The sequence below is a fragment of the Loxodonta africana genome, chromosome 9 (assembly GCF_030014295.1).
Source record: "Loxodonta africana isolate mLoxAfr1 chromosome 9, mLoxAfr1.hap2, whole genome shotgun sequence".
NCBI classification, from domain to species: domain Eukaryota; kingdom Metazoa; phylum Chordata; class Mammalia; order Proboscidea; family Elephantidae; genus Loxodonta; species Loxodonta africana.
In genome coordinates this window covers 67664408-67676685 of record NC_087350.1, presented here as the reverse complement: position 1 = coordinate 67676685, position 12278 = coordinate 67664408, and the positions used below count along the sequence as shown (strand labels likewise).

Genomic DNA, 12278 nt, shown 5'->3' with positions numbered 1-12278 from the left:
CTGGTGGGTTTGAACTGCCGACCTTTTGGCTAGCAGCTGACTGCTTAACCACTGCGCCACCAGAGATCCTCTGGATACAAGGAAAGGAGAAGGAAAAGCATTCCAAACAGAGGGAAAAGACTGAGTGGAGGCACAGAAGAGTGTGTGCAGCTCTGCAGATGAACCAGACTTGTCTGGGGCGTAAGGTGAGTAAAGGAGAATAACAAAGCCCGTGTTGGAAAACCAGGCTGAGACTGGGTCTGAGTGGACGGCAGGGTATGGTGTGGCTTGACCTGTCACCTAACTGGGCGTTCACCTGCAGCACTGGGAACCCACTAGTGACTGATGAGCTGTATTTTAAGGTTAATCTTTTACAGTCAGTACTCATTATTCATGGATTTTGTATTTGAGACTTTATCTACTTGCAAGCATTTATTTGTAACCCCCAAATCAATACTTGTGGCCCCTTTGAGATCATTTGTGGACATGCTTAAAGTGGCAAAAAGTTTGAGTTGCTTGAAATGCACCTTAACTACTGAGGTTGAACAAGGAGATGCTCTACCTTGTTTTAGTTCTTGTAAACAAATATCCTTTTGTGGTCTATGTAGTGTCATGCTTTTTGCATTTTTGTGCTTTCTGTTGGTGATTTGGCTGTTTTAAATGGCAAAGTGCTGTACAGTGTTCCTGAGTGTACAAAGGCTGCAGTGTGCTTTATGGAGAAAACACCAGTGTGTTAGATGAGCTTCACTGTTAATGAATTCAGTGTTCAATGTTAACAAATCAACAATACACGTGAAATAAGAAATCTTTAAACAAGAGAACCTTGAGGGAACAAGAGAGCAGTGGGATGCAGACCTCAAATTCTCGTGAAAAGACCAGACTTAATGGTCTGACTGAGACTAGGCAGACCCTGGAGGTCATGGTCCCCAGACCTGTCAGCCCATGACAGGAACCATTCCTAAAGCCAACTCTTCAGACAGGGATTGGACTGGACTATAGAACAGAAAATGATACTGGTGAGGAGTGAGCTTCTTGGCTCAAAGTAGACACATGAGACTTTGTGGGCAGCTTCTGTCTGGAGGGGAGATAAGAAGGCAGCAGGGGGCAGAAGCTGGCTGAATGGACACGGAAATAGAGGGTGGAGAGAAGGAGTGTGCTGTCTCATTAGAGAGAAAGCAGTTAGGAGTATATAGCAAGGTGTATATACATTTTTGTATGAGACTGACTTGATTTGTAAACTTCCACTTAAAGCACAATAAAAATTAAAAAAAGAAAAAAGGTATCTTTAAGCAGAAATACACATAAAACAAGATTATGTATTGATCAATTGATGCAAATGTTGTGACCAGAGGCTCACAGGAATCTAACTCAGTGTTTTGTGACAACTTTATAGAACAAATACCTTAGATAATGATAAGGAGAATGGACTGTATATCTATGATACCATGTACCTATGGTTTGGTTTTCAGTGAATGTAACTGTGTTGTTGGAAGGGGGTAGGGAGGGGAGTGTGTGCGTGTGTATGTCTCTGCTATGGACTGGAAAAAGCCATCTTCCTTTCCTTTTCTACGTTGTAAAAATAAATTTGGGTTCCCTTTTTTTTTTTTTTTTTTTTTTACCTAGTCTCTCCCTTCCCTCTCTTGCCCACAGCTGATAAGCAGCCCTGAGGGCTGATCTGGAGCTCTCTGCTAATTCAGAAGTCAGACTGGTAGCAGTCAGCTCACTCACGCCTCCTGGACCACCTGGAGTCCAGGTACCAGATGTTCCAGACAAGCTGATGGTCAGAGGAGAGAAACGGACCATGATACCTTCACAGCTAATGGTCAGTGGGAATGAGAAGATCACACCAACCTTTTAATTGTTTCCTGATGGGTTTGCTTGATTCAAGCCATCTCTGTTGAGTAAGAAAACATAAGATATAAAACCAAGCCATGCAGAAGTCCTGTACATCTTAACAGGATGGCACTTACAGCAGAGTCCGCCGAGTCGTCGCCATGTTGCAAACCAAAATATTCCTTTTCTGTTAAACCCAGGTAGTTATATACCATATCCAAAAGAACTTGACCTGTATCTTGTTTCTAGGGGGAAAAAAAAATTACCAAGTGAGCAAATTATTTAGAATTAATTAAGAACTGATGGTGAAAATGTCTTTATTGCAGGCAAAAAGGAGTTTAAAATATTCAGAGAGATTTTATGTATACACATTTTTCACAATAAGAAAATCTTTAATTTCAGGAAGTCACACAATACATAAGGGAATTGGGCTAAGAAAAATTACCTAAATATGACTGAAGACAATTAGAGTTTTATTTAATTTTCTAAGATTTCTTCCTTCCCCTTAGCTGAGATTCCCCAGGGCTGATGTCTAAACTGGAAACGTCAGCCATCCTAACTACAGTAAACTCTCTGTGACCTGCCCATGGATTATCCACAGCAAAATGCTAATCCCAGGTCAGGTCCTGTTGCCTCTTTCGCCTGAAGGAGCCACAGAAGTGTACACAGGGAAGGGAAACTACTAACAGCATAAATGAAGGTGGCTGAGAATACCCAAACGCCATCCAAAATACCCTCAGAGTGACTTGGCATGAGTCACCCTGTGGGCTTAACTGCTTTACTCACATCTGAAGTGAGAAGCCACTTCAACACATCACTTCCAGACCAAGACTCAGGCCTTTGACATTCAGTATTGATGAAGCAGGCACAGTGGGGATATGGGGACCGAGCTACAATATGTCCCCCTTTCCTATTCTCTCTGAGGGGCTAGTCACAGGACCAGAGACTGCACCACCGTGTGGTGAACGCTGTGAAGCACAGAAGGCACAGAGACTGCACACACGGTCAGCTCCACCTAGGGACAGCAGAAGCACCCCTCTACCTGGGCCTGGAAGGATGCCCCCACCCCTCCGTGTCCACAAGCTGAGAAAGGGCATTTCAGGCAGATGGCCCAGCACACACAAAGGCACAGGGGTGGACAACAGTGCAGCCCATTTGGGAAACTGCAAATTCTCCACTCACGAGCAGACTTCTCAGGAACCCTTTGAATCCAACAACCATTTAACTTAAGGATAATATGAGTCAGAAATAGATTATCTATAGAACAGGCAAAGGTAGCTTTTTCTGAGAGTCTGTGAGCTGATAATGTACCTGCAAATAGGTCACAGTGATGGGAATGAGGACAATGAGATCATTGTCAGCCCCCCTACTGCACAGCCACTTCTTTGGGCAGCCTCACTATTATTTGAAGTGTAGGAACATGAGACCAACCCATCTCCTGAACATGCCTCCTGTGCCACCTGAGGGCCCCTGAACCTACTGCTTCCTCTACTTGCAACACCATCCATCACAAGAGAACCCTGATGGGTGTGCGATGACCTGGTGCACAGGTTCTAACACCAGCCCCCCAATTATGAGATACTCTTGGTGCTTCAAAGAGCTATCTGCTCCCCTTGTTGAAATTATTTATGTATGACTTTCTTTTCAACTGTTCTCTAAGTTTATTCATTCAACATATGGCTGTGTGGGACTGTCCAGGGTTTTTTAACTGTTGTAAAAATATATATAACACATTTGCCAATTCAGTGTTCTTCACGTGTACAATTTAGTGACACCATTACATTAATCATGTTGTGCAGCCATCACCAAAATCCGTTCCCAAACTTTGTTATTTATATACAATTTTATATTACATTTAACACATATTAATAAAAACTATAATTTATTGACCGTCGACAAGGAGTCAGACATAATACTAAGTGCACTTTTTACATGTGACCTCTAATCTTTGAAGCAACATTGCAAAGTAATTATCACCATCCCCTTTTGCAGATGTGTAAATAGAGGCACTAAGAAACTACTTGCCTTGCTCGGTCAGCTGATGGATGGCCTGACTGCCTCACTTAGATCCGCTCTACACTGTATCTCTCTCCTCTGAAGTGCGTACATAATTCATTCATTCAGGCAGTGATTCTGCTGAACTCATCCAGTTCTCAAAAGGAACTGAAATACAATTTCTCATGGAAGCCAGACTTTCTGGAGCCATAGAGGCTGGGTGAATCCCAGAAACTGTTGCCCTGAGGTAATCTTTAAATCTTAAATCAAAAGTATCCCCCAAAGTCTTCTATAAGCAATAGTTTAGTTTAATTAGGAAAGAAAATCTGCTTTCCTTCTGACCTGGAACTGAAGGCATTCCCAGAGACCACCTTTCAGCCAAATAATAGGCCCATAAAATAAACAATAACATCCGAGAGGAACATGTTGCTCAGAACAATCAATTATATGAGATCTAAAGGACAACATTTGCCCAAAAGAAAAGATGAGAAGGCAGGGAGGGGTAGAAAAACCAGACCAAAGGAACCGGCGAACCCAGGGCAGAAATGGGAGAGTGCTGACACATTGTGGGGAACGCACCCAATGTTATGGAACACTTTAATTACAAACTATCGAATGGAAAACCAATTTGCTCTGTAAATTTTCACCTAAAGCCGAATAAAAAATTAAAAGAAAGTCTACCTTGAGCACTGTGTTCTTTTAAAGAACTATCTATGGAAGAAAAAATAGGGACAACGCTAGGAGCCCTAATACATGGCATAAACAGTATATAAAACATTACTAACAATGCAGAAGAGAAACTAGGTAACTGGGAGCTCCTAAAAAACACCTATGCTCATCCAAAGACTTCACCAAAAGAGTAAAAAAATTACCTACACATTGGGAAAAAGTTTTTAGCTATGATATTTCTAATCAGCATCTAATCTCTAAAATCTATATGATACTGCAAAAACTCAAATACAAAAAGACAAATAACCCAATTGAAAAATGGGCAAAGGATATGAACAGGCACTTCACTAAAGAACACATTTAGGTAGCTAACAGATACATGAGGAAATGCTCCTGATCATTAGCCATTAGAGAAATGCAAATCAAGATTACAATAAGATTCCATCTAACCCCAACGAGGCTGGCATTAATCCAAAGAACACAAAATAATCAATGTTGGAGAGGTTGTGGGGAGACTGGAACACTTATACACTGCTGGTGGGAATGTAAAATGGTACAGCCACTTTGGAAATCGATTTGGTGCTTCCTTAAAAATCTAGGAATAGAACTGCCATATAATCCAGCAATCCCACTCCTTGGAATATATCCTAGAGAAATAAGAGCCTTGACACAAACAGATATATGCATACCCATGTTCACTGCAGCATTGTTTACAACAGCAAAAAATGGAAGCAACCAAGGTGCCCATTAACAGATGAATGGATAAATAAATTATGGTATATTCACACAATGGAATACTACGCATTGATAAAGAACAATGATGAATCTGTGAAACATTTCTAACATGGAGGAATCTGAAAGGTATTATGCTGAGTGAAATTTGTCAGTTGCAAAAGGACAAATATTGTATGAGACCACTATTATAAAAAATATTATAAGAACTCAAAAAATAGTTTAAACAGAGAAGAAAATATTCTTTGATGGTTATGAGAATGGGGAGAGGGAGGGAGAGAGGTTTTCACTAACTAGATAGTAGATAAGAACTATTTTAGGTGAAGGGACAGGCAACACACAATACAGGAGAGGTCAGCACAACTGGACTAAACCAAAAGCAAAGAAGTTTCCTTGATAAACTGAATGCTTCGAAGGCCAGAGTAGCAGGGGCGGGGGTTTGGGGACCATGGTTTCAGGGGACACCTAAGTCAATTGGAATAATAAAGTCTATTAAAACAATCTGCATCCTACTTTGGAGAGTGGCGTCTGGGGTCTTAAACGCTAGCAAGCAGCCATCTAAGATGCATCAATTGGTCTCAACCCACCTGGAGCAAAGGAAAATGAGCACCAAAGACACAATTATGAGCCCAAGAGACAGAAAGGGCCATATAAACCAGACTACATCAGCCTGAGACCAGAACTAGATGGTGCCCGGCTACAACTGATAACTGCCCTGACAGGGAACACAACAGAGAACCCCTGAGGGAGCAGGAGAGCAGTGGGATGCAGACCTCAAATTCTTATAAAAAAGACCTGGCTTAATGGTCTGACTGAGACTAGAAGAACCCCAGAGGTCACGGTCCCCAGGCCTTCTGTTAGCCCAAGACAGGAACCATTCCCAAAGCCAACCCTTCAGGTGGGGGTTGGACTGGACTATGGGATAGAAAATGATACTGGTGAAGAGTGAGCTTCTTGGATCAAGTAGACACATGAGACTTTGTGGGCAGCTCCTGTCTGGAGAGGAGATGAGAGGGCAGAGGGGATCAGAAGCTGGCTGAATGGACACGAAAATAAAGAGTGGAGGGAAGGAGTGTGCTGTGTCATTACAAGGTGAGCAACTAGGAGTACGTAGCAAGGTGTATGTAAGTTTTTATATGAGAGACTGACTTGGTTTCTAAACTTAAAGCACAATAAAAATTAAAAAATATATATATGGGATCAAAATAACAATAGCAACTCAGAAAGATTAGATAAGAAACTCAGAGGCTATGAGTTCCTGATAATGGTGGAAGAATAACTTCGAAAAAGGGTGAGAATGGCTGCACTACTTGAAGAATGTAATCAATATCACCGAATTGCATGTATAGAGATGATTGAACTGGTGTATGTTTTGCTGGGTATGTTTTCAACAAAAACCAAACCTGCTGCCATTGAGTAGATTCTGACTCAGTGACCCTACCGAATAGAGCAGAATGGCCCCATAGGGTTTCCAAGGAGTGGCTGTTGGATTTGAACTGCCGATCTTTTGGTAAGCTGTCATAGCTCTTAATCACTGTACCACATTTTCAATTAACAACAAAATAAAATTAAGTATTTTTATAAAAGAAATGGAAATACAATAAATAAAAGACATTTATAATAAGAGCTAGGCCCCCAGCCCTGCCCCCACTGCAGAAGAGGTCATCTTTGCTGATACCAAGTGGTCACTACCAGTGACTGGCTTGCTCTTTGGGCTGTGGCACCAAGTAACTACTGTCTAAGAGTCTAACTGAGACAGTGTAAACAATTCCCACAAGTAGAAAAATACACAGAGATGGAGATTCCAGGCTGTTACCAGGCCCTCAAATTCCTCAAGTCCAATTTGAGTCACCTTTGGCCCAGGCTGCCCAGAAGTTTGTGGCAGCGGCACTGGCAGCAACATGACAGTCACAGCATTCATAACTGAGAATAACTGGGTCTCACCATCTGCACAGCTCTGTTCTCATGACTTAATATGACTGTCACTCAGGGTAGGTACTTCCCTTAGCTCCTTTTTATGGTGATCACTCCTTAAAACACATTCTTACCTTGGTTTCCTAGGCATTCTTTCTTGGTCTCCTCCTACTTCACTGGCTTGTCCTTCTCACTCTCCTTTAGAACTTGCTCATTTCTCCAATCTTTAAATATTGAACCCCATATCTCAGGTGATCTCATCCAGTTTCATGGCTTGAAATAGCATGTCTAACCTGGTACCATCCAAATTTGTATCTCCAGCTTCCACTCATTCCTGGAGCTCCTGACTGGTATATCTATCTACCATTTCTGCATTTCCCCTTAGATGAATAAATACCAAAAACTAGTTGCTGTTGAGTTGATTCCAACTCATGGCAACCCCATGTGTGTCAGAGTAGAACTGTGTTCCATAAGGTTTCCAGTGGCTGATTTTTGGACGTAGATTGCCAGGCCTTTCTTCCAAGGTGCCTCTGGGTGCACTTGAACAGCCAACCTTTCAGTTAGTAGCTGAGCTCTGTAACTATTTGCACCAGCCTGGGACTTCAAGTTAAATAGGCATCTCAAATTCAGCATGTCCAAAACAGAACTGTGATTTTGTCCCCCAAACCTAACCCTCCTGCAGTCCTTCTCATCCCTATAAATGGCAACTCCATCTTGCCAGTTGCTCAGGTCACAAACCTTGCTGTCACCTTGAGCCCTTCTCTTTCTTTCACAACCCAAATCCTATCTGATCAGCAAATCCCATTGGCTCTACCTTCAAAATATTTCCAGACTTGGCTTCTTTTAGCTACCCCTATACCACCACCCTGTCCAATCACTGCTATTGTTCAAGCATCTTACTGCTGGTCTGGGAGATTAGAGGCCTGGTTTCTAGCCTTGACTCTGCCACGGCTTGAGGTGGGATAAACTAGCATCTCTCAGAACACTGTCATTTGTGAAGCTGACCGTCTCACTAAGCTGCAGCTAGGACCCACCCATTTGTACATTTAATGAGCACCTGCTGTGTGCCCTGGCTTGGGCCAGGCACAGAGGAAAGGATACCATTCTTGTCCTCAAGGAGCTCACACTTCAGCGAGTGGCACATCACCTAATAATTGTAACTTTTTAACACAATGTGACAGGAGTTCTAATAAAGCATATACTAAGCACCACTAACAGAGAAGAAGCTCTGCTTCTGGAAGGCGACGAGGACGTCACAGAAGAGGTAACCTCTAAGGATTATGCAGTTCAGTCACAAAAAAAAAAAAAAGGAGAAAGAAACTTCAAGTAGAGGCAAGAAAGTGAGTCGAGTTTTAAGAGCATTTCCAGTCCAATCACAACATACAAGCTCTGAGGTAATTGAAATGATCAAGCTTTCACTTTGAAGTACTTTTTTTCTTCATTTTGTAAACCATCTAAGAGAGAAAAACGATTTCTTAGGAGCATTAATTCAGTTAAAATAAAATATGGGAAACTTACATTAACTTTAAAGGTCTGTACCAAGCCATTTAAAAAGTGGACGCTGCAGATGACTTCGGATCGAGTTTTATCTTTGGGTAATTCTGAAGTGCGTATATTATTAATTCTTCCACCCAACGCACGTAACCGGGAGGTCATAACTATCGTTGAATAACCTGTAACATAAGACATATCGGTTAGCTCTATGATGTGCAAATTTCCAGTTACATGTGAATGCATCTTACAGCCTACCAAGTCCCTTCATATGTATCTGATTTGATCCTCACAATACTGTCTGAGGTAACTCACAGATAACAGACCATGTTTCCATTTGAACTTTGACTTTTAAGAAGCTCTAAGCAAAATGTTATTATTCAGTTATAACAGAATTATATTACGTGTTTTATCTCTCTGGTCTAAATCTCTTCTAATTTATATTTTCCAGGCTTTCTAACTTTTACTTATGTTTTGTATTTTATATATTTGTTTATTCTGCTCCTAAGGTTTTACAGAACTAAATGTGATATAAATATGATTTAGAACATGAAAAAAAATGTACTGATAAATTGAACTACATTAAAACTACAAACTTCTGTTCATTAAATGAAACAAAACAGTATAAAGGTAAACCTCAGAAGGGAGAAGACATTTGCAATACATATGTCCACAAAGAATATATTAAAAACCCCTACAAAAATCTAAGTGAAAAAACAAATGAGCTGGTAGAAAATGGGAAAACTGACTCAAAGATACTCAACCACATTAGCTGTCAAGGAAATGTAAATTAAAACCACAAAGCAGTAGTACCACATATCCACCAGAATGGCTACAATGGACAGACCGAGGAAACCAAGTGCTGACCAGGGTGTGAAGCAACTGGAATGTTCACGCACTGCTGTTAAGAATGTAAACTAGTGTTGTGACTACTTTGGAAAACAGTTTGGCAGTATCTACTAAAGCGGAACTTATGCATAATGTATATATCTGTGACATAACAATTCTACTCCCACGCATATTCCCAACAGAAAAATGTAATTTATTCACTAAAAGACACGTATAAGAATATTCAAAATACCAAATTCTCACAAAAAGACCATACTTAATGGTCTGACTGAGACTAGAAGAATCCCGGCGGTCATGGTCCCCAAACCTTCTGTTGGCCCAGGACAAGAACCATTCCCGAAGACAACTCATCAGACATGGAAGGGACTGGACAGTGGGTAGGAGAGAGATGCTGATGAAGAGTGAGCTATCTGTATCAGGTGGACACTTGAGACTGTGTTGGCATCTCCTGTCTGGAGGGGGGATGGGAGGGTAGAGAGGGTTGGAAGCTGGCAAAATTGTCACAAAAGGAGAGACTGGAAGGGCTGACTCATTAGGGGGAGAGAAAGCGGGAGTATGGAGTAAGGTGTATATAAACTTATATGTGACGGACTGACCTGATTTGTAAACGTTCACTTGAAGCTCAATAAAAATTAAAAAAAAAAAAAAAATTCAAAATAGCCCCAAATTGGGAAAGACTCAAATATCCTCAATCGAACGAATAAATTATGGTATAAGGTATAGTTATACAGCAAAAAAAAAGTGAACTACAATTACATGTAAAACATGAATGAATTCTATTCTAACGTAATGTTGAGCAAAAGAAGCCTGACACAGTAAGATTACCTATTCCATGAATCTATTTATGTAAAGCTGAAAATGGAGGCAAAGCTCATCAGTGCTGATGGAAGACAGAATAGTGGTTACTTTTGAGTGTAGTGACTGGGAGGGGGCACAGGGGCTTCTGGGGTGCTTATAATACTGTACTGTAGACTAAAAGATGGAAAAGGTGTGCAGCTGAGCACTGGTAGGCTGAGGTCCTAGCATACAGGTGGAAGGTGGCCCCGGTAGACCAACTCCTCGGCTTGAAGGAAGAAGGCCTAAATCTGGCAGGGTTGGGTGGAAGAGCTAATAATGGAAGTGAAGCTTTCTGTAAGGACCTGGGTCTTTGCATATGCTGTTCCTTCCACCTGGAAAGCTCTTTCTGCTCTTCACCTATCTGTTCATCCTCAGCACAAGCAGGGCTTCCTCAGGGAAGCCCTCCCTGCTCTTTCTTATGTTAATGAGGCCATAAAAGAATTGTTGTTAGTTGCCAGGGAGTTGATCCTGACTCTTAGCAACCCCAAGTGTGCAGAATAGAACTGCTCCATAGGGTTTTCAAGGCTGTGACCTTTTGTAAGCCGATTGCCTGGCCTGTCTTTGGAGACTAGTCAAGCACTTTACTGTTTGTACCACCCAGTCACTCCTCCCCTGCTCTTCCTAACTAATCATTTATTTGCATAAAAAACAAAACCAAACCTGTTGCCATGGAGTCAATTCTGACTCACGTGGACCCTATAAAACAAAAAAACCCAAACCTGTTGCCACTGAGTCGATTCCGACTTATAGCAACCCTATAAAACCCAGTGCCGTCGAGTCGATTCCGACTCAGAGTATAAGTGCCCCCATAGAGTTTCCAAGCAGTGCCTGGTGGATTCGAACTCCTAACCATTGGTTAGGAACTGTAGCACTTAACCACTACGCCACCAGGGTTTCCTAGCGACCGTACAGACTCTCCTATATAGTGCATTGGAAACCCTGGGGGAGTAGTGTTTAAGAGCTACGTCTGCTAACCAAAAGGTCGACGGTTCAAATCCACTAGGCATTCCTTGGAAACTATGGGGCAGTTCTGTTCTGTCCTGTAGGGTCACTATGAGTCAGAATCGACTTTACGGCAATGGGTTTATACAGTACATCTTAACTGCTAGCTTACAACTGATGATGTGATTAATATCTGCTTTTCCCGCTAGACACTAAGGGTAGGAATCATGTCTGGTTTTGCTCCCTCTAGCTCTAACACCTAGGTCTGGTAGGCAGTCAGTAAATATCTGAATGAACCAATGATGAGATGAAAAACAAAATAGAAAATGAAATCCAGATTGATAGTCTAGAAAAAGAACAGCCCAATTGACAGACAAACTTGGGTTGACGGGAGAAGGCAAGAGAGAAGGGACACTATCAGAGTGAGTGCTCCAGCTTAGAAGAGGGTGGAGATATCCCACAGACCAGTGCTTCTCAAACGTGGGAATGCTGTTCATGAAGATTCTGATCCCATGGCTCTGGGGTGGGTTTGAGAGTCTGCATTTCTTACAAGCTCCCAGGTGATGGGGATGTCCACACAGAGTAGGAAACCATAGACAAGTGGAAATGCAGGGTCAGATTTCAGGGATCAGGGCCAGAGATAAAGACTATGCAAATGGTTTATGTACTTGGCTGCTATCTGAAAGGTTGGAGGTTCAAGTCTACCCAGAGGTGCCTGGGAAGAAAGGCCTGCTGATCTACTTCCAAAAATATCAGCCACTGAAAACCCCATGGAGTACAGTTTTACTCTGACACACATGGGGTTGCCATGAGTTAGAATCAACTCGACAGCAGCTCAGCTCTCGGAAGGATGAAGACAAAGAAAGCAAATCAGAGACCTGAGAACAATGCCTCTGGGCACCAAAGAGGCACAGAAAAGGTGTAAGAGAAAAGACAAAGAAGATGAAGGCGAAGGCTGTGTAGGCTGAGGTAGAAGGTACATTCAGACAGATAGGGGTCCCATGCACCTGGTCCTTTATCATATTTAAGGAGTTCCA

At 42.0% G+C, this 12278-nt stretch overlaps 1 protein-coding gene across 1 annotated transcript in view; it reads right to left on the bottom strand.

Annotated features, from left to right (window-relative positions):
• Positions 1-9297, bottom strand: part of PTPN3 (protein tyrosine phosphatase non-receptor type 3) — a 100873-nt gene extending 91576 nt beyond the window's left edge. The window contains exons 1-3 of the mRNA XM_023545064.2: positions 8641-9297; positions 1950-2057; positions 1831-1873 (exon numbers count right to left, since the gene is read on the bottom strand). Coding sequence (XP_023400832.1) covers positions 1831-1873; positions 1950-2057; positions 8641-8859 — 370 coding nt within the window. The 5' untranslated portion in view covers positions 8860-9297. The remainder of the gene's footprint in view (positions 1-1830; positions 1874-1949; positions 2058-8640) is intronic.
• Positions 9298-12278: the final 2981 nt, after the last annotated feature.